Genomic DNA, 23,579 nt, shown 5'->3' with positions numbered 1-23,579 from the left:
TTCCATCCTGTCCTTGTTTCAGGGCCGTTCTTGTTCTTCCTTCCCCTGGGACCGCTCCTTTCCAGCTTTCTGTGTTCACACTTGGACTTCAGGCGTTTGTTTTTCCCTCATCCTGTAATGTTTTCCCCCAGATGTTTAGATGGTTTGGGCCCTCACTGTATTCGGGTCTCTCTCCTCGGGTGTCATGTTCTAAGAAAAATTTTCCTGCCTACAATAGCCTGGACCTCCCAAGCCTTCCCCATCACCCCTCCCCTGGCCATTGTCATTACCGCACTTACTGTCCTGACCTTAAACTTTGTGTTTGTTTACTGTCTCCACCACCAGGGGCAGGGACTTTGCCTTATTCATGGTTCTGTCCTTAGCACCTAGAACAGTGACCCATTATTCATGAGTGGATGGATCCTTGCCAATGAAGTTGTAAAGACATTTACTGTGGAGCTGGTATTTGGGGATATTTGACTAGTGGTTTAGCTGTGTAGGGTGATTAGTAGAAGGAGGCCCAGGTTCTGCGACCCTGTCACATAGGCTGGGAAATCATAGCTTCACATCCTTCTGGCCACGGGAGTTAGTCTAGGATATCTTTCCCCGAACTGAGCTGATAGGCAGAGCCTGGGCTCTGTTCTGTGAGGCCTGCCACTGCCCTGTTTGCTGTAGCTCTTCCTGAGATTCTCTGAGGTGCTCCAGCCTGGACTTCTTTTAACAGTTGCTGTTTTCCTCCTCAGGTGGTTAGACTTTGGTGTCTGTTCCTTGCCTCTGAGAGTTCTGCCTAATGTAGGTGGACAGAGACAGGTCCTGTAAATTAGTTCAGCGTTTGATGTTTGTAACCATTAACGTAGATCTGAGCGGATATTGGTCGATGGAAAGGGCTGGTAAGTATAGTGCTGTATTTTCTTGTTCTTTGAGTTTTAGGTCTCCAAGGCAGAATAGAAGATAGGAAAATGTTTAATCTGTATTTTGAGAACTCTTAGGTTATAGGAAATAGGAATGTCTGTAGTGGTCCACACATTACCGATCGCTAGAGAATTATCCATTTATTTGTTTGTTTGGTAGGTTTTTAATGAGTGCTTACTGTGTGCAGGACAGTTTCCTTACATGCCGAGGCTAGTTCATTCGTTTGACAAAGTCGTTTATTGAGTGTAAACTCTATGTTGCATTTATGGGGGCAGAGATGAGCAGCCCTCAAGGAGCTTGGAGTCCAGGAGAGGGAGAGCGACAAGCAAATATACACGTGTGCGAAGCACAGGAGGGTGTCATCAACTGTCAGGTTATGGCTGGGACAGATAGGAGATGTTTCCTGGGAGGCTCGTAAGGAATGGAGCGGGGTGGAGTGTGTAGAGGGAGGACTGGAATCCACAGGACAGAGGCGTGGAGCTCCTGGAGCCTCCTGGACCAGTGCTGAGGATGGGGGTTCAGAGTGGCTGGAGCGCAAAGCCTCAGGGAGGAGGAGTGGGTGAGGGATGCTGCTGAACGAGAGGCAGGAAGAGGCAGACCAGGCTAAGGGTGGGGGTGTATCTTGAAGGCAGTGAGGAGTCACTTACAAGATTTATTCAAGGGAAAAGCAGAGCACATTTGTAGTTAGGCCTATTGCTGGCATGACAAAGGGGAGTATAGGGTGGAGATGCATGAGACTGGGGGCAGGAAGCAGGAGAGCAGACACCTGGAGCCTCCTGTTCTTAGACTCATCCTTAGGGAGAGATGATAATTAAGAGACCCGGCCTGAGCAGAGACGTGAGATTTGGCTTCCAGAGGACACTGGGCGCCGTGGACGTGTTCCTGATGTGTCCAGTGAATGTGACATGGCCAACTTCCCCAGCAGTTGTATTGTCTTTATAACCCAACCAGTCATATTTCACACTGAGTGACAAACCTGCGCAACAAACCTGCGCATCAGAAATGAGATCTTGGAAAACACTAGAACACCAGCATTATTTCACCGAGTGAAACAGCTTGGTCTGGTGAGGTGCATGTCAGGGGAAAGTGGATCAAAATTGAGTAGACACTCAACAGATATTTCTGTGGTTGATTATTTATATAAAAGTTGCAGGAGCCATAATCTCTTCTTCCCCCCACATAGAGGATACATTTAATTTCTTCTAGTTAGAAGCATAAGGATTTTATTCATATTCCCCAAATAAAGCATTTCAGAAAAACTTGTTTATTGAGTGGCAGAAGCATTTAATATTTATTTTTGTGATATTTATTTAGCCATTGAATTTTTAGTCACTGTTGCATCAGAAAAGCAAGGTAAAAGATCACTAGTGAAGTTCTGACAATTCCGCTAGAAAGTTACAACAAAAATGTCTTCTAATCAGTTTAATATTAAATTTTAATTGGAACAAACGTGCAACTTGGTTTTGAATCAGGGTCTTCAAGTCTGCCCTCTTCTATGAAATGTTCACATAGTAAAGATGGACAAGAAGGTGGAAACTAGTGTAAGAGAGACATAATCTAACGTGTTTCAAGGTGTCTGTGTGTATTTGTATTAATGAATGTATATGTATTTCTTTTTAAGGAATTGTCTACTTTGGGGATAATATTGTAGTAGAAATGTAGAAATGTGTATCATGTTTGGGGCTGAGTTTATTTGATCAATGAAATTTGGAACCTAAAGTAATTATTTTTATGGTACTATAAGCACTGTGTTCAGAAATAATGAGAAGCAGATGCTTTGTGGAGGTGGCATTTTACTAAAAACCATATAGTAATAAATAGTTTTTTTTTTTTTTTTAAGGAGTAGATTGGATCCATTGGGAATTGAAATAATTTGAGAAACCAGTAAATGTACTCTTAGGGTCATTGCCTCAAGAGTAAGCATATTAACTCTGAGTGAAGCTCGTCAATTTATTTGAAATAATAGAAGTAATAGTAATGGTGATGGTGGTAGTTTTAGTAGTGGTTAATAGTAGCAACAGCTAGTACTAGCTCCTAGCATGGAGCCTGTTGTTTTGCACAGTGCATATTTGCTGAATAAATAATTGAAGGCATTTATTATATATAACATACTATATTATATATCTATAAGTTTCTTTCATTTATTATTTTTAGTTCTTACAGTAGCCATGTGAAATAGGAACTAGTCCCCTCATTTTACAGATGAGGAAGTTGAGGCCCTAAGGAATTAAATAATCACTTCAAAGTCATAAGCTAGTGAGGGCTAGGATTTGAATCCAGGCATGTGTGAGTTGAAGCTCAGGTGCACACTGTTCACTACTGTGTTCCTCCTGCCTGATTTCCCCTTTCAGCCCCACACGCATTAAAGTCCTAGTGTGTAACCCTGAGGTTGGAAAGGAGGATCCACTAAGACAGAGGCCAGTGATGGTGTGGTGTTGCTACTGGTGGTGTTTGGAATCCTGGTGGCTCAGTGTTCCTGGGATTAATTGCCTTGGTGGCATTTCCTGTCTCTCCCCTTTCCCCCTCCCCACCCACCTCCCCTCCCCACACCCCGCCCCGTCATCTTCAGTGTAATGTGAATGGGGACAGTGGTTGTGGGTCATCTCCAGGGTTTATACAATAGGGTTTCAAGGCTGTGCCTTTTAAAGCAGAAACTGTGGTTAGCTAAAAAGTAGAATATAGGTTCAAGTCACCTGTAATTTTACTGAAAAATCTGTGATTTTGAGAGTATGTTTGTACTTGGAGCAAGTGACACATGTTACCACCTCAGAGGAGGAGTCCTGCCTGGTAGAGGGGAACACAGGCATCACCCAGGAGGTCAGCCCACTGTGGCCTGCAGGTGTCAGGGTCACCAAAAAGGCACTACTCTCACAGCTGGCATGAAACAGCACTTACTCACGTGGAGAGGACGCAGGGCAGGGACGGCTTCAACAGTGCACAGGGCCCCCCAGGCCAGCGGGGTTGCAGGGAGGTGGTTTGTTTGTGCCCCTCTGTGCTGCGGGCAAAGGACCTGGCCCCTCCTGCCCGCTGCAGTGGCAGTGGGCTTGGCCAGGTGTCACCTGACACACAGGCTTGAGCAGAATGAAAAAGTGCACCTCAGACCCAGAGCAGGGAGAGAGATTCCCAGGAGAGCGGTGAGCATCGCGGGCTGTGACAGCCATCCTCTCCTAAGGAGATGTTCCAGCCCGAGACTTAACTCTTACGTGGCTGCTCAAGGGGTGGCGGCTTCCCAGCGATGCTTACATTGTGCCAGAAAATCTCAGGGGTGGAGATGTGTTGGCATTAGTCTGACAACTGGATTAGAGGTTTGTTTGTATTTTTAGCTGAGCGTGTCCTGCTTTAAAAGCGTTAGATTTATGCTCAGTGTCATCAGTTATCCTTACAGATAATCCTGTTTTCTAGTATTTTACCAGTTTCCTAAACTGTAGCACAGGGAGCTCATTGCTTTGCTCAGTTACTTGATACTCTGTCAGGATGGAGAGGCAACGTGGGCTGTTGGCTCTGTTTCCCAAAACTAACCATGGAGACACTGCAGATGTAAGAGGGAAGCCTGGATCTCAGGAAATAACTAAAATAGTCATGAAAACTCCAGGGGTGGGGAGGCTACTATGGGTTGGTGTGCGTGTGTAGGTGGTTTATTTAGCGTTGGATATAGGGTGGCCTGAGGACTCAGGAGAAGATGCATTGTTTTACAATTTTTACTTTCAAGTTTTGTTTTTGACCTGACTTTTTCCAGTGGCTTGAAACAATGATTGCCTGCCCATCTGCTCCAGAAATTGATGTGGGTAGGGTCCTGTCAGGGCCGCACAGGGGCCCTGCTGGGGTGAGGAGCTGAGAAAAAACAGGTCCCAGCCAACCAGCAAGCCCAGGGCACTTGTTCCTCTTGGGGCTTGAGGATTGCTTGGAAATTGCCTCCTCCTGGTGCTGCTGCTTTTAGAGTTCAAAGGCTAAATAATCCTTTCCAGCAAACAAAAGTGGTCAAGAGTGGTTATTTGGTGCCTGTGGCTCATTCTTCCTCTCCCTTCCTTCTCAAATTCACAGGGAGGGATAGGACTTGAGTTTGGGCCATTTTTCACAGGTTTCCAGATCTATTAGCTCATATCCTTTGGTGAATATGACCTCACAGGCCAAAATAATTAGACACATGAAGATACAACTACTATTGAAAACATAAAAAGATAAACTGAATGGTGTATGCTTCATGAAGTAGAATCATTAGAACAGATGGATTAATAATGTAAAATAAACATAATATACATGTTCAGTGATAAAGGAGGATACTTAGTATTAAGAAGGAGCAAGAAGTCATAAAAAGAACTAAGTGGAAAAACTAGATATGACAAATACAGTAGTTGGAGTTACAGAACTTAATAAATCAGATAAACAAGATGGATACAAGTGAAAAATGAATTATTGAACTTGAAGATCACGTTAAGGAATTCTGAAGGCAGAGGAAAAGCAGGGATAGAAAATAGCAAGTAAGCTAAGAAATATGGAGGCGAGAGATAGTGGTGCCACCATTCAAAGAATAGAATTCCAGAGGGGAGAAAAGAAATTGGCAGAGAGAAGAATATTTGAAGAACTAATGATGGTTAATTATTCAGAATTAAGAAAGAACAAAGACTTCAGATTGAAAGGACTAATAGAATACCAAGGAGGAAAGATAAGAAAAACCCACATCTTGGTAGATTAGTGAAATTTAAGAATATCATAGCCAAAGAAACCTAAAAACTTTTGGAGCAAAAGAATAGATTATCCACAAATTAAGATGATTTAGAGTAAGTTATCTTTTAAGCCCTGAGGTTCTCGGTTATTCTGCATATGTGAGGTGAGGGAAATCACCTCTATAATATATAATTTAAAACTTTGAAAATAAATTCATTAATTCATACTGCATCTGATAAAGTATTTCTCAGTGTAATAAGGGACATATTTTCTCTATAACCTTCCTGCTTGAAAAAATATTTTCAATATGTAATTTTATGATTTTGTATAAATATTTGGGAGAAGTTGCTGTTGTTTTCATTAAAGAGATACATTTCTCTTTACCTTTTGTTTGTGGGGGGGTTATAGTTCTGATTTATCTCCTATTGGGGCATGCACAAAATGTGTTTTTGCGACCACAGATGTAAGATGGATGATTTTCTGTTTCTAATGATTGCTTGTGACACTAGTGATTTTCAGTTACTCTTCTTCATGCTCCAAGATTTAAAGTATTTAAATAGCATGTTATTACTGCTTGTGTTGGTACCAGAAAGAAGTCATATTCACCTTTGGTTCAGAAATCCTCTGTCCAGTAGAAATAAAATGTGATCCACATATGTAATTTAAAAATTTCTGGAATCCACAGTAAAAAGGTTTTAAAAGAATGAAATTAATTTTACTGTCTTTTATTGAACCAATATGTACAAAATATTATCATTTCAACATGTTACCAATATACAGAATTTTTAATGAGCTATTTTACATTCTTTTAGTTTTTAAAAATTTGGTATATGTTTTACAGCACATCTCAGTTTGGACTGGACACATTTCAAGGACTTAATACCACATGTAGCTGGTAGCTACCATCCTGTCAGTGCATCCCTACAGAAATGATGGTTAAATATTCTGAGAATTGTTGGGTGACTTCAGAGCTTCTTGCAAGGCTTCAGTTGTATTAAGGGATCTTAGACCTTGGTGGTCCTGTAGCAAGTGACACTTGTATCTGTTAATTGTAGCTGATAATAAAAAGGAGCACTAAAATTGCAAGACATCGATTGCTATAGTTTTCAGGGTAGAAATTTTGTTAAAATACAATCTACAGAATGTTCTGAGAATGGCTGACTAGTTCTTCAGCTTTATTTCCTAAGTCCAGGTAGCTCTACCTGGATGTCTAACAGGCAGTTCAAACTTAACACGGGCAAAACTGAACTCTGATCCTTCCTTCTAGATTTGCCCCTGCTGTATTAGTGACAAGCATCTCGGTTCTCTCCTGGCATAGGGGCCAACAGCTCTATCGTTGATTTCTAGCTAGAAAGTTGGTGAAAATTCATAGTCTACTGTTGCAGATGTCCAGTTGCCTTAAGTCCTTCATTGCCCATAATTTTATGATGATGTATCTTTAATGAAAAAAGTCTGCTGAGGACTTTTACGTAATGTTAATATCACTTAAAAAAATTAAACTCAGTGGAGATTTAAGACAAATATATGTGTTTTTCAGTCATTGACTTTTAAATTTGTCAGCTGTGTGGTAGTACACGTGCCAACACTATTGAAGCATCTTAGTAGGACTGATTATAGTTTATGCTGGCATTCATGAACATTCGATTAAAATGAACAAACTGAGGGGGAAATGTAAGCCAGGCACAAATAGCAGAACAGAAAAATACCAAGCTTTGCATTTGGTGAACTGTGCTTTGTCTAGGGGATCTTGTGGCTATTCATTCAGAACATTTTACTGGAGAAAGTAAACTTTAACTAAGAAATGTAAGAGGCAAATCTCTCTCTCACCCCAATTGTATAACTGTTGTTGACTCTTTAATTGCAGCAAAATGAGTTTTTACTTAAGCATTGACTGCTTCAAGATAATACTGATTTTGATTTGGACCTTTCTGTGTGTAGTGAATTTTTGTTTTTTTTTGGCTGCGTTGGGTCTTTGTTGCTGCGTGCGGGCTTTCTCTAGTTGTGGCGAGCAGGGGCTACTCTTTGTTGCGGTGTGTGGGCTTCTCATTGCAGTGGCTTCTCTTGTTGCGGAGCACGGGCTTTAGGCATGCGGGCTTCAGTAGTTGTGGCACGTGGGCTCTACAGCGCAGGCTCAGTAGTTGTGGCACACGGGCTTAGTTGCTCCGTGGCATGTGGGATCGTCCCGAACCAGGGCTCGAACCCGTGTCCCCTGCATTGGCAGGTAGATTCTTAACCACTCCACCACCGGGGAAGTCATGTAGTGAGATATTTTGGAACTAACATTGCCTACAGATTTTTGTTCCCTTTCCCCTTTCCTAAGATATGTAGTAAAGCGTGAAGATGTCAGATATAAAGGATGGCTGTTGCTCAGACTTGTCCTTTGCTTGTCTGGTTATCCATCAAACACTATCAACCTGTTCGTGCCAGAAAGTATGAAATAATGTTATTGGAAAGCTGTCGGTCAAATGTATGTCACGGTCTTTTAAAAGTCTCAACTAGCTGTTCTGATGTCAAAGGATGTTTTACAAATATGCTGTGCTAAAATGATTACTCTTAGGAGATGTATCTTTAAACATGCTTACTTTACCCCCCTCTTGATTTCATTCCTTGGTGCTTTGGGCTAGATTAAGGTGCACGTAATCACAGTATGTATGTCACCGTGGTCTGGAATCCACACCCTAGACAGCTTGCAGGGGAATGTCTATCACTCAAACGGCAGCTCATAATTTTGCCCTGTCAGAACAATAGGCGCTTGTTATGATAGCCACATTATTTTTAAAAACCTTCTCCAGCTAAACAAGCAGGGAAGGATTCTTTCAATTTTCAGACCAGCATTTCTTCTTTACCACAGAATCTACTTATTGTCTCCAATTTTTAAAATAATAGAAAAGGTCATAGCCTAGGAAGGAAATAAGGAGTAAAAACATTTTGACCTTTCTTAGGAAAATGGAGTTTTGCTTGCAATTTTCATTTACTGGTGATCTGAATTAACTATGAATGGCTTTATACTTTTCTATTAATAAATTAAATTTAGGGGTTTGGGTTGGTGTTCTTAAGGGGATTTGAAACGTCTGAGTTTAGAAATGAGAAGACATCAAGCATCTGGGTTGCTACTTGTGATAATTCTTAATTTTGAAAAAAAAAATACAAGGAAGAAAGAAAAGAAGAGGATTTGGGGTACTCTGTTGTGTTGGTTGAAACATTTCAAAATACATTTACTTCATTTTCCTTCATACTTCTTCAGTTGTAGTGAGTTTGGTCTCCAAATTTACAGTGAATTATTTTGAAAATCATCTTATCTGATGGTGGAGCGCTGAGATGGAAAGTCCAGTTGGCATTGTTTAAATGTCCTTATCACAGTAAAGACATTATACTTCTCTATTGTCTTCTAATAATGAGTGGTGGTTATTCGTATTTATGTCCTAGTAATGGAAAAAAATGTTTTCTGTTCTGATTTGTTTTAAATATAGTGATAAGAAATTTTATAATCATAGGGCAAGGCAAAACCTTCTTGTCTGTGCATTATTGAAAGCTGGTCAAATATTTTAAGAAACTCCTTTCAGAAGGGCTTAAGTGTAGAAATTCTTAAGTTCTTTTAATTTAAATTTAAATTCTTAAATTTGTTAAGTAGAGGAACAAAATTCTATAATAGTCCTACTTATTTTTAAAGGAAAAGTGTAAGACTGATTCATGGATAGAGAAAATAGCTTAAATTTCAACTGAATTGAATGAAGCCAACAATAGTGCAAAATTTGATTATTTCAGGTTAGGGAAGTAAACTGAGAACGAGATGTGGAGGCATGCTGGGCTGTTTGCACTGAACTGGAAACATTTACTGCATCTACAAAAGCAGGGTCTTTTGATCAAGTAAGGAGTCAAGGTGCTCTGAGCTGGCTGAGAGGAGTAGGTCACAGAAGCAAGGAGAGGCAGCTCTAGTGCTCAGGAGTGAATGCTTTCTGCAGCGCCTGTTAACATTCTCATTTGGAGGTATGCTGTGAGCCATCTGGGCTGCCATCCTAGAAACATACATGGAAGTTCAGCTGTGGGTAGAAGTAGAGTTGTTTTTAATCACCTCAGGCCCTCCGGGTCATCAAGTGCCTGCCCAGGGACTGTGTTCTGTCACACAACAGTCCCTGTCACTGAGGCTGTAATGACAATCCTTGTCCACCCCCGTCGCTCCACTCCTCCGGGCCCTGTCTCCATGTCCAAGTGCTCATGAAAGACCAAATCAAGGGAAGAAGAGTTGTCATAGAAAAATGAAAGTACTTACTCGTACATATCTTTTGTGTGTCTCTTCACCTGGTAGTTAAGTATAATTGTGGATCCTTTGACATTAATTTCAGATTATTTAATAAATTAATGTCAAAGGATTAAATACAACAAACAGAAAAGGAATAGTTTCATTCTGGAAAACCCAGATAAGTATACTTCTTACATTAAATAAGTTGACAAATGTAAATTTAGGTAAATGTGGTAGAGATGTTTTGGGAGACAAAAATGATGAATGAAAATATGGTAATAATGAATAAGGAACATTAGAACTTCAGTTATTGCCTCACAGATTTATTAAATGGATGGAAAATCTAGGAATTTAAATGATGTTTAGAGTCTTTGCACGTAAAGATATATGGCGGAAACAAATGTCCAGTCTATCCCTCTATAATTGTGATAGTTACATGAAGTGACACAGAACTTGGCCAGTGAAATGTAGCAGGAGCCAGAATCATCTCAGCCAATCCCCCCATCCCAAATGTACCAGCAGAGACTGCTTTCAGGGGGGCTATAAGGAGTAAAAGTGTGGTCATGTGTTTTCTAAAGCTATAAGGTGATGAAATCTATGGGATTATACATCTTCGGGCATATATAAAGTATGTATAGCACAATGGTGCTGTTTTACTCAGTGGTAAAATAAACATTATTTTTATAGTAAAACTAAGAAGGACATGTTCTGGAATCAAGTATAAATGTGGGGTGAATTTTTAAGATAAATACAAGAGACTAAAATATTAAGGCATAAAGGTCACTGGTTTCCTGGTGCCTTTGGCTGAATAGTTCTTGAAGCCCCTGATGTGCCTCAGGGGTAATAACCCTTTTAGAGAATGTTGTGGAATTGGAGTCTGTGTAGAACTCCTAGCAGAATGCTCTGCATTTAGTAAAAACACGAGGAATGCAGGCCGTGTTGCTGCCATTCTCATTCCCACACAAAAGAGCGGTCCTTTAAGAGGACAGAAGATCGACAATTCAATCTCTTGGGTGCCAACATGAAAAATAAAACATGTTGAATTCCACTTGCCAGATCTTGGTTTTGCTTGTGAGAAGTCTCATTGTGAAACTGCTTACTATAGTAGTTTAAGAACTTGGTACTCAAATTATCAGCGTATTCTAGAAGTAAAATGATTTTATGGGTGTTTAACTCTAAGGGAGAAAATTCAGCGATCTGTGTACATTTAGTACCGCGTATCTCTTCGTTCCTTTTTTCCCTTGCTCAAGTAATTGTTTTGCATTTTTAAATGATGCAGAGCATTGTTAAGGTGCTTAGCTTAGCCTTTGAATAACAAGCTTCTTTTCACACCATAGGTTTCATGATCAGAAATCAGCCCTGGGATGTCTGCTTGCACTGTTCCCAGGTTTACTCTCTCAGTTCTTTGTATCATCCAGACCCCTGAACTGGAAATACCTTGTTAACTCTGCATTACTTAATATTCTTTGTTAATTAAACTACTTGGGCATGTTTAGAGCTCAAGTGGAACGTATGCATTTTACTTGACAGGGTTGTTGGCTGGTGTTTAGAGCCCACGTACTAGAAATCATGTTTGTGGGCAGCTGGTAGAGAAAGGTCCATGTGCCAAAGCATTGCACGATGAAACCAGCTCTGTTGTGACGATCCAGTGAAATGATGTGTCTGAGCCCGAGGAAAACCAGAAAGTGCTGTAGGCGTCTGAACATGAAACCAAGGAACAAATTGGGTTCCAAGAGCAGGAGGAATAGAACGTGGATTCTCACTGTTTGGGATTTGTAATTGAGATCCATTGCTCTTATAAGAAAATGCAGTTCAGAAAGACTCAGGATTTTCGGTTGTTAAAATCAATGAAGTTAAAAGAGCAGCTGCTTGTAAAAGTTAATTTTACTTGACATCTGCCGGTCCAAGTAATAAAAGAGAGCATTCTGTGGAACATCCTGTTCTCTATAGAACTGTATCTTTTTGTTACTGTGAGGTCTTGGTTAAAATAAGTTGTTTCCTTTTGCTTTCAAAGGTTATTTTCTCAACCTATAAATTGTGTGTCTCTTAGAATATATGCATGCTAACGCATATATATGGAATCTAAAAAAAAAAAGTGGTACTGATGAACCTAGTGGCAGGGCGGGAATAAAGATGTAGACATAGAGAATGGACTTGAGGACACGGGGCGGGGAGAGGGAAGCTGGGGCGAAGTGAGAGTACCATTGACATATATACGCTGCCAAATGTAAAATAGCTAGCTAGTGAGAAGCAGCCGCATAGCACAGGGAGATCAGCTCGGTGCTTTGTGACCACCTGGAGGGGTGGGATAGGGAGGGTGGGAGGGAGGCTCAAGAGGAAGGGGATATGGGGATATATGTATGTATACGACTGATTCACTTTGTTGTACAACAGAAACTAACACAGTATTGTGAAGCAATTATACTCCAGTAAAGATGTATTAAAAAAACGAATATATGCATAAACATAAATTGTGCATCTTCAATTTAGTAGAAAAGGGTTGGTGTGCTTGATGTTAAGTTGATACTCCCTGGCAGTTAGGAAGTGCAGGAGGAGCCATCTCAGCTCCTGTATGAAGTGAGGAGAACGTAAAGACATTTTGAAAAGCATTCCCTACGTTTTTCATTAAAAAACACACCTATCAGAAACTTGTCGGCCACACAGAAACCTGCACACAAATGTTTTTAGCAGCTTTAATCATAATTGCTAAAACTTGGAAGCAACCAAGATGTCCTTCAGGTGGTGAATGGAAAAAAAACTGGTACATCCAGATGAAATGAGCTATCAAGCCATGAAAAACATGGAGGAAGCTTCAGTGTTCATTACTGAGTGAAAGAAGCCAGTCTAAAAAGGCTACATCCTGTATGATTCCAACTCTGTGACATTCTAGAAAAGGCAGAACTATGGAGACAGTAAAAAGATCAGTGGTTACCAGAAATTAGGGGGGAGGAAAGGATGAATGAGTGGAACACAGAGATTTTAGGGCAGTGAGACTGTTCTCTGTGATACTACAGCGGTGGGTAAATGTCATGATGTGTTTGTCCAAACCCATAGAATGTACAATAGCAAAAGTGAACCCTCTGTAACCCTAGGTAAACTCTGGACTTTGGGTGCTAATGATGTGTCAGTATAGGTTCATCAGTTGTAATAAACGTACCAATTTCATGGGGGTAATGGGGAGGCTATGCATGTGGGGGGCAGAGGGTATATGGGAAACCTTGTACCTTCCTCTCAGTTTTGCTGTGAACCTAAAACTGCTCCAAAAAATAAAGTCTGTTAAAAATAAAAAGGAAAAAAAAACCCAAACCAGAACAAAAACTACCTAATTTTGGAGGCTTTGTGAATGTATATGAATGCCCTGCCCTAATATCACCGGAAGAGTCTATTCTGCTTTGAGTGGAAGAAGATTATATGAAAAAAAGGGTCTGCCTTGTGCTGATCACCTATCTCGGATTTCTTTTAAGGCACAGCTTTGATAGGAGCGCACATGGTCATTCCTCCTGGGTTTGTAAGGAAGCTGAAGGGAGTGGTAGAGGGTGAAAACACCAGAGAACAAAATGGAGCAATATTTTCGAAGTGAGCATTGTTTTCCTGTCATTTTTATGTGTTTTAATTTAGCCAGTGTTGGGTGAGCAGTTCAGAGAGAAGGGATTTATTATTTTCAAATGAAGCCATTCTCTTGTTCTTCATTTTCAACTTATGGCATCACCCTTGTTTTCCACAGATCTGCTGACTCTTTAAAAGCCATTTAGTGTGTTCTTTACGTGCTTATTAACTCCTTGTGTATTCTCGTTCCCTCCCTTCATGCCCATCTTCTGAAGAGGGAAATCATGAAAAATTTTTTCTTTCTATAGGCCCTGTTCACAAATTTGACTTCACAGTCGCCACTGGCTGGCAGCAGACTCTCCTTAAGGATTTTAAGAGCAACAGTCAGCCTCACAACTGGTGGCAGAGTGCTTTCCTCAGGGAACGTTTTTTTCAATGTTGTTCCAAGTGTGCGAGAAAAGAGTTAAATTAGAGGAGCTGCTGGTTGTATTCTCATTCTCTCCCTTCCTCACCCTTCTCTCTTCCTCCCTCCCTTCCTGCCCCCACAAACCTGTAATTGCATAAAATCAGTATTATAAACTTTGAGGTCAATTGGCAGAATTCCTCATTTCTCTCTCCCAATGGGGAAGCACACACCCGGCAGGTCTCCAGGGCAGACATTGCCATGGGTCCTGTTCTCCCCTGGGTGGGGCTTGAACCCTGAGCTCGAAGCAGCACTGCCAGTGACATCCCTGCCTTATGCACATTCCCTGGGAAACCCAGCCCTTCCATGGTGTATCCGCTGCTTGCTTGCTGATCACGCCTAAATCTATACCCTCAGCTCCATACCCTCTCCTGGGCTCTAAATCCATATATGTTTAGTTGCCTCTTGGATATTCAAAGGCACCTCAAATTCAGCATGCCTAAAACTAGGAATTTTCTTTCCTCTCTTGATCCTCCTCTTCCTGTGGCCACTGTATTGCCATTAATAGAACAGTCTGCCCACCGGATGTCCTCTGTCACTCCTTCTGTTGTGGGCGTGAAGTTATGTGGAGGATTCCTCCTTATTTCCTTTCTTTTGCTGCTGCCTCGTTCTGGATCTTGGGTCCCTGGATGGCCCTCCTCCAAGCCATTCCTCTCCCTTTGAAAAAATCCCTCAGCCCTCCTTCCCTCCCTCCCCTGAACTATACTTCACACACAAATGTATGCAAAATAGTGTAACAAACGCCCTTGTACTGACCTCCAGGATCATAATTCTGAAGGTTACTTTTTCCATGCTGATCTGGTTTCAGCAGGACATCTAGACTTTGTTGTCTGTGTTTGCCTTGCTCTTGAACACATCTCAGAACCCAGCATGCTCTACAGCCAGGCTTTTCCATTCTTGAGTAGATTAATCTTCTAATTGCTATTAGGGTTTCGTTTTCAAAACTTTATGTCCTTTTTGGGGTAGGAGTGTTTCGAGACAAATATTTTGGACTCCTTTTCAAAATAACTTATCCACCAGAAACTGTAATAGTTAGTAGTAATATCTCAAAAAGCGTTTACCCCAGCACTTTAGTTTCAGCATTGTTATATAAACGACACAGGATGTTTCTTTACCAGCCTCCGACTGGTTTCTGTGTGGCTTGTGCAGCGGCAGGTAGCTGTCCCATGGGTCCTAGTCTCACATGGGCTCTGTGTGCAGTACCTCGTGCTCAGACCTGAGGATGCTGCTTCCTCAGGATGAAACTACGAGGTGGGCCAGACACCTCCAGACTCGCTTTTACTTTTTGTGCCTTTGCATCTGTGTGGTGTTTTTTTAAAATTTTATTTATTTTATTTATTTATTTTTGGCTGCATTGGTGTTCGTTGCTGCGCGGGCTTTCTCTAGTTGCGGAAAGTGGGGGCTACTCTTCGTTGGGTGCGCGGGCTTCTCATTCCAGTGGCTTCTTTTGTTGTGGAGCACGGGCTCTAGGTACGCGGGCTTCAGTAATTGTGGCACGTGTGCTCAATAGTTGTGGCTCACGGGCTCTAGAGCGCAGGCTCAGTAGTTGTGGAGCACAGGACTAGCTGCTCTGTGGCATGTGGGATCCTCCCGGACCAGGGATCAAACCCGTGTCCCCGGCATTGGCAGGTGGACTCTTAACCACTGCGCCACCAGGGAAGCCCCTCATCTGTGTGGTATTTAATGTCATTAAAAGAATTATTAGTTGGAAAAATGCATTATTATTTTTTGTACACAAATATATGGCAAAATGCAAGATTTACTCAATGATAGTAATCTTTGAAATGAGATTTATTTAAGAATGAGTAGTTTATAATGCTGAAAAACAGCACCTACCTTGCATTGATTAATTCAGTGTGCTAAATGTATTGTTAATAATGAAAAGACATCTTAAGAGCTCACCTCTGACCTCTCAACAATAAGAAATAAGGTACATGTTATGCCAACTTTTATTAATGTTACCATGAAACAGCCCTAACTCATACACTCCATTTAGGCTTTGCAGATGTAAACTCTGATAGATCTTCTTTCTCTTTCATTGTTGGTGATTTGTGTGTCAAGGACATTGTTGTATTTTCTATTAAAACAAACAAACAACTAAGACATATCTGGAAACCAAAGTCTATTTAAACTAGACAAATACTCATTTCAGGTTGTAGAGGAAAGTCCTTAATGCTGAAAATCTTGTCATGATTGTGTATTGCTTTCTTGGAAGGCTGACAGTTGTGATTTATTAGTTTTGATTTAGATTTAGTTTTGCTCAAAGCAGGAATTTGAAAAGCTTTAGCTATGAAAAGTATATAGATATATTTTTTTATGGTTATCAATTTTTTTTACTGAAGTCTAGTTGATTTACAATGTGTTAATTTCTGCTGTACAGCAGAGTGATTCAATTATATATACATACATTCTTTTTTAAAATATTTTTTTCCATTATGGTTTATCATAGAATATTGAATATAGTTATATGTGGAGTCTAAGATATGACACAAATGAACTTAGATATAATTTTTTTTCATCAATTAGTGGAATTTACACAGTTGCAAGTTTTTGGCCCCTCATAGCCCAGTGGATATAGTAGTAGCTACTTGGGCTCAGAGAGAAATTCCAGAAGAAATGATAGAGCCTGCAGTCCCTAAAATGAAGTTTATATTGTCAGCAAAAGGTCAGTAGACAGCTTTGCCACTTTAAAGAGCTTTGGAATAGCTTTATTATCTCATCTCCTTAACATGAAGAGATGTGTGCTCTTTTTGAAAATGCTGATTGTTTTACAAGTTGAAAGCAGAACCTTTGGAAATCTCAAAAATCTTCCTTGAGATAATTTTACACAGAACATTTAGGAATTATTCTTCTCAGTGATTCAAACTTGAAAATAAGGTGTGGGGGTTGGGAAGAGGTGGGGAGAGAATCAAATCGTTGAGCATATGTGTTCCAGAAACTGGGGTAGTGGCCCATTTCTACCTGATCTGCTGCCACTGTGTCTGTTGGAGATGGCTGAGCTGTCGTTCTGCACCGTGTTTCAGAAATTTGGCCCAAGAGGAGGATTTTAAGAACCTGTCTGATGAAAGAATTGGTGTGATGATGTTAGCCTGAGAGCCTGAGGGAATTTTAAGTGGTTTTAATTTTGGGAGTGGGTAACTTTCATTTTGAAAATTTCACTCTGGCCTTGGTTTAGAAAGACAAGAAGGGAGGGAGAAACATAGTGAGTGAAGATGCTATATCCACAGTTCAGGATAAAGGGAATGCAGGCTCAGATGGAGATAGGCGTACGATTGAGATATATTGCCTATGTGGAATGAAGAGACGTTTAGGAATATTTTGCTGGTGTTTCTGTTTGCTTGCTTTCATTCAGAAAACATGGGTTGATCAGAAATCATGCTACACAGATTGACAGAAGCAACTCCTAGTCTGTCTGCTCCAGTTTCAGAAAATTGACTTTTGAAATATCTAGATACGTTATTTTAATCTTTTTAGAGCATAGCTCTGTTTCTGAGCCATGAAACCTCTTGAACAATGAAAATGATATTTTGTAAAGGGATTTGACATTAGCCGATACAGGGTGTAGTAAAGTGTCTTGTTTATAAAAACTTTATAACGTATTATATGTCATGAAATACTAGACTTAACATTTCTTAGGGATACTGAGAATCTTTTGGTTGCACTAAAATGCAGCAGACTGTCTCACTTTATTGTATTTTAAATTAATAACTGTTCACATGTATTGACTCACAAAATTGGGAATGTTTCTCTGTTATTACTAGATATGATTTGATAAAAATGACTTCATATTTGGCATTTTGGTCAACATTTTTTCACAAATATAGTATTTATTAGATGTTTTTAAAGTGATAGTTGTATTTGCATAACATTGAAAGTTAAGTTTGAATTAAATTAATTGATGAATTACTTTTAATTAACAAAATAATTAGACAGGATACCCTATATAAAACCAAAGGATATCCTTCAGTTTCTTTTTTAGTCTTAGGAAGGTTCTCTTTTGTGAATTATCAAATGATTTATTAGTAGAATACAAGAACTATGTATTTGATATACTTGAATCCAGAAGAAATCTATCTTTTACATTTGTTTTGGTGTTTTATTTAGGTGACTTCAAGGTATCTAATTACTTTGACTGAATATTTTTAATTTCTTTGTTTCAAATTCTTATAGCATGAGAGGGCTTTCTCAAGAACAGAGAGAAATATAGAGATACACAGAGATATGATTTTAATATTATTGCACTAAAGTATATCAGAGGCTCACATTTCCATGATATACTGTCAACCTGACACACGGTACTTAGAAATAAGGCTTTGGCTCTTACATTTTGTTTCCTAGATCAACTGGGGGTCATATTTCAAAGTTAAGTACTTTGAGTTGCCTTGGTATGTTTATAAGATGTTCTTGGTTTCTTATAGTAACATGGTTGTTGAAATGAAGGAATGCATGTGTGTGTGTGTATATGTGTGTACATACACTTCCGTGTGTAACCGATTTCACAGTGACTTAGCTATAAATGAAATTCTCTCTCCCCAATTTCTTCATCATCCCAGGATTCATTGCTGTAAGGTTGGTTGTTGTAAATTTAGAAGTTTTTCCATTTTTATTTGCAAAGATAATATTTTCATGGCTAGAGGCTTTTTCATGAACTCAGGTAGATACTCCTCTCTTATTCTTTGTTTTGTCTCCTTTTTCTTTACTTCCAAACTCAGGGACATACTCTACAAACCTAGGGTCATATGGATAGCTTTTATCACAGAATGGATCAGATTTCTATACAATTCTTTGATTTAAAAAAGGAACAGTGGGGAGGACCTTCAAGATGGCAGAGGAGTAAGACTTGGAGATCACCTTCTTCCCACAAATATATAAAAAATACATCTATATGTGGAACAACTCCTACAGAACACCTACTGAATGCTGGCAGAAGACCTCAGACTTCCCAAAAGGGAAGAAACTCCCCACGTCCCTGGCCGTGTGGGTGACAGGGTCTTGGTGCTCCATCTGGCTGTCAGGCCTGAGCCTCTGAGGTGGGAGAGCCAAGTTCAGGACACTGGACCACGAGAGACCTCCCAGCCCCACGTAATATCAATCGGCAAGAACTCTCCCAGAGATCTCTGTCTCAATGCTAAGACCCAGCACACCCAATGGTCAGCAAACTCCAGTGCTGGACACCCCAGCCAAATAACTAGCAAGACAGGAACACAGCTGCACGCATTAGCAGAGTGGTTGCCTAAGATCATAATAAGTTCACAGACACCCCAAAACACACCACCAGATGTGGCCTAGCCCACCAGAAAGACAAGATCCACCTTCATCCACCAGAACACAGGCACCAGTCCCCTCCACCAGGAAGCCTACACAACTCACTGAACCAACCTTACCCACTGGGGGCAGACCCCAAAAACAACGGGAACTACGAACCTGCAGCCTGCGAAAAGGAGACCCCAAACACAGCAAGGTAAGCAAAATGAGAAGACAGAGAAACACACAGCAGATGAAGGAGCAAGGTGAAAACCCACCAGACCAAACAAATGAAGAGGAAATAGGCAGTCTACCTGGAAAAGAATTCAGAGTAATGATAGTAAAGATGATCGAAAATCTTGGAAAAAGAATGGAGAAAATACAAGAAACGTTTAACAAAGATCTCGAAGAACTAAAGAGCAAACAAACAATGATGAACAACACAATAAATGAAATTAAAAATTCTCTAGAAGGGCTCAACAGTAGAATAACTGAGGTAGAAGAATGGATAAGTGACCTGGAAGATAAAATAGTGGAAATAACTACCGCAGAGCAGAATAAAGAAAAAAGAATGAAAAGAACTGAGGATAGTCTCAGAGACCTCTGGGACAACATTAAACACACCAACATTCAAATTATAGGGGTCCCAGAAGAAGAAGAGAAAAAGAAAGGGACTGAGAAAATATTTGAAGAGATTATAGTTGAAAACCTCCCTAATATGGGAAAGAAAATAGTCAGTTAAGTCCAGGAAGCATAGAGAGTCCCATACAGGATAAATCCAAGGAGAAACACGCCAAGACACATATTAATCAAACTATCAAAAATTAAATACAAAGAAAAAATATTAAAAGCATCAAGGGAAAAGCAACAATTAACATACAAGGGAATCCCCATAAGGTTAACAGCTGATCTTTTAGCACAAACTCTGCAAGCCAGAAGGGAGTGTCAGGACATATTTAAAGGGATGAAAGGGAAAAACCTACAAACAAGATTACTCTACCCAGAAAGGATCTCATTCAGATTTGACGGAGAAATTAAAACCTTTACAGACAAGCAAAAGCTAAGAGAATTCAGCACCACCAATCCAGCTCTACAACAAATGCTAAAGGAACTTCTCTAAGTGGGAAACACAAGAGAAGAAAAGGACCTACAAAAACAAACCCAAAACAATTAAGAAAATGGTCATAGGAACATACATATCGATAATTACCTTAAACGTGAATGGATTAAATGCTCCAACCAAAAGACACAGACTTGCTGAATGGATACAAAAACAAGACCCATATATATGCTGTCTATAAGAGACCCACTTCAGACCTAGGGACACATACAGACTGAAAGTGAGGGGATGGAAAAAGATATTCCATGCAAATGGAAATCAAAAGAAGGCTGGAGTAGCGATTCTCATATCAGACAAAATAGACTTTAAAATAAAGACTATTACAAGAGACAAAGAAGGACACTATATAATGATCAAGGGATCAATCCAAGAAGAAGATAAAACAATTGTAAATATTTATGCACCCAACGTAGGAGCACCTCATTACATAAGGCAAATGCTAACAGCCATAAAAGGGGTAATTGACAGTAACACAATCATAGTAGGGAACTTTAACACCCCACTTTCACCAATGAACAGATCATCCAAAATGAAAATAAATAAGGAGACACAAGCTTTAAATGATACATTAAACAAGATGGACTTAATTAATATTTATAGGACATTCCATCCAAAAACAACAGAGTATACTTTCTTCTCAAGTGCTCATGGAACATTCTTCAGGATAGATCATATCTTGGGTCACAAATCAAGCCTTGGTAAATTTAAGAAAATTGAAATCGTATCAAGTATCTTCTCCAACCACAACACCATGAGACTAGTTATCAATTACAGGAAAAGATCTGTAAAATATACAAACACATGGAGGCTAAACAATACACTACCAAATAACCAAGAGATCACTGAGGAAATCAAAAAATACCTAGAAACACATGACAATGAAAACAAGACGACCCACAACCAATGGGATGTAGCAAAAGCAGTTCTAAGAGGGAACTTTATAGCAATACAATCCTACCTCAGGAAACAAGAAAAATCTCAAATAAACAACCTAACCTTACACCTAAAGCAGTTAGAGAAAGAAGAACGAAAAACCCCAAAGTTAGCAGAAGGAAAGAAATCATAAAAATCAGGTCAGAAATAAATAAAAAGAAATGAAGGAAACAATAGCAAAGATCAATATAACTAAAAGCTAGTTTTTTGAGAAGATAAACAAAATTGATAAACCATTAACCAGACTGTTCAAGAAAAAAAGGGAGAAGACTCAAATCAACAGAATTAGAAATGAAAAAGGAGAAGTAATAACTGACACTGCAGAAATACAAAGGATCATGAGAGACTACTACAAGCTGCTGTATGCCATTAAAATGGACAACCTGGAAGAAATGGAAAAATTCTTAGAAAAGCACAACCTTCCGAGACTGAACCAGGAAGAAATAGAAAATATAAACAGACGAATCACAAGCACTGAAATTGAAACTGTGATTAAAAATCTTCCAAGAAACAAAAACCCAGGGCCGGATGGCTTCACAGGCGAATTCCATCAAACGTTTAGAGAAGAGCTAACACCTATCCTTCTCAAACTCTTCCAAAATATAGCAAACTCATTCTACGAGGCCACCATCACCCTGATACCAAAACCAGACAAAGATGTCACAAAGAAAGAAAACTACAGGCCAGTATCACTGATGAACATAGATGCAAAAATTCCTCAACAAAATACTAGCAAACAGAATCCAACAGCACATTAAAAGGATCATACACCATGATCAAGTGGGGTTTATCCCAAGAATGCAAGGATTCCTCAATATACGCAAATCAATCAATGTGATACACCATATTAACAAATTGAAGGATAAAAACCATACGATCATCTCAGGAGATGCAGAAAAAGCTTTTGACAAAATTCAACACCCATTTGTGATAGAAACCATCCAGAAAGTAGTCATAGAGGGAACTTACCTCAACATAATAAAGGCCATATAAGACAAACCCACAGCCAACATCGTTCTCAATGGTGAAAAAGTGAAACCATTTCCACTAAGATCAGGAAACAAGACAAGGTTGCCCACTCTCACCACTATTATTCAACATAGTTTTGGAAGTGTTAGCCACAGCAATCAGAGAAAAAAAGAAATAAAAGGAATCCAAATTGGAAAAGAAGAAGTAAAGCTGTCACTGTTTACAGATGACATGATACTATACATAGAGAATCCTAAAGATGCTACCAGAAAACTACTAGACCTAATCAATGAATTTGGTAAAGTAGCAGGACGCAAAATTAATGCACAGAAATCTCTTGCATTCCTATACACTAATGATGAAAAATCTGAAAGTGAAATTAAGGAAACACTCCCATTTACCACTGCAACAAAAAGAATAAAATATCTAGGAATAAACCTACCTAAGGAGACAAAAGACCTGTATGCAGAGAATTATAAGACACTGATGAAAGAAATTAAAGATGTTATGAATAGATGGAGAGATATACCATGTTCTTGGATTGGAAAAATCAACATTGTGAAAATGACTCTACTACCCAAAGCAATCTACAGATTCAATGCAATCCCTATCAAACTACCACTGGCATTTCTCACAGAACTAGAACAAAAAATTTTACAATTTGTATGGAAACACAAAAATCCCCAAATAGCCAAAGCAATCTTGAGAAAGAAAAACGGAGCTGGAGGAATCAGGCTCACTGACTTCAGACTATACTACAGAGCTACTGTAATCAAGAGAGTATGGTACTGGCACAAAAGCAGAAATATAGATCAATGGAACAGGATAGAAAGCCCAGAGATAAACCCATGAACATATGGTCTGTCATACAGAGTGAAGTAAGTCAGAAAGAGAAAAACAAATGCCGTATGCTAACGCATATATATGGAATCTACAAAAAAAACTGGTTCTGATGAACCTAGGGGCAGGATAGGAATAAAGACACACGCAGAGAATGGACTTGAGGACACGGGGAGGGGGAAGGGTAAGCTGGGATGAAGTGAGGGAGGGCCATTGACATATATACACTACCAAATGTAAAATAGGTAGCTAGTGGGAAGCAGCTGCATAGCACAGGGAGATCAGCTCGGTGCTTTGTGACCACCTAGAGGGGTGGGATAGGGAGGGTGGGAGGGAGACACAAGAGGGAGGGGATATGGTGATATATGTATATGTATAGCTGATTCACTTTGTTAAACAGCAGAAACTAACACAACATTTTAAAGCAATTATACTCCAATAAAGATGTTAAAAAAAACAAAAAAAAAGAACAGTGTCCTTACATTTTAGGAACCCCCCATCTCCTTCTGCTCTCTGGGTCTCCATTTTGCATGTAGTTCAGATGAGTTCAGTCTGAGGCCTTTGCTGTGGTTACTCACCCCCTTCTCTGTTTTCAGTTAACAGCCAGGTCCTTGCCCGCTGTGCAGTCGGATGAGAGACTCCAGCCTCTGCTCAACCACCTCAGGTAA

General features: G+C 39.8%; 1 protein-coding gene and 2 long non-coding RNA genes across 7 annotated transcripts in view; 1 reads left to right on the top strand and 2 right to left on the bottom strand.

Moving 5' to 3' along the window:
- Positions 1-23,579, bottom strand: part of LOC309608005 — a 702,496-nt gene that overhangs the window by 201,515 nt on the left and 477,402 nt on the right. The gene's annotated exons all lie outside the window — the stretch shown is intronic.
- The window catches only part of LOC309608012, a 336,604-nt gene that overhangs the window by 124,971 nt on the left and 188,054 nt on the right, over positions 1-23,579 (bottom strand). The gene's annotated exons all lie outside the window — the stretch shown is intronic.
- The window catches only part of PRIM2 (DNA primase subunit 2), a 320,025-nt gene that overhangs the window by 149,389 nt on the left and 147,057 nt on the right, over positions 1-23,579 (top strand). For 4 of the 5 annotated variants that reach the window (XM_082347208.1, XM_082347210.1, XM_082347211.1 and 1 more), the window contains one exon: positions 23,508-23,575. In XM_082347208.1, the coding sequence (XP_082203334.1) occupies positions 23,508-23,575 (68 nt within the window). Of the gene's footprint in view, positions 1-6,397; positions 11,929-23,507; positions 23,576-23,579 lie in introns of those variants that run through there. The other variant, XM_082347212.1, reaches the window with a different exon arrangement.

The sequence above is a fragment of the Balaenoptera borealis genome (assembly GCF_965194805.1).
Source record: "Balaenoptera borealis genome assembly, chromosome: 12".
Lineage (NCBI taxonomy): Eukaryota > Metazoa > Chordata > Mammalia > Artiodactyla > Balaenopteridae > Balaenoptera > Balaenoptera borealis.
Note: the sequence above shows the minus strand (reverse complement) of the source record. Positions and strands in the feature narration are given on the sequence as shown.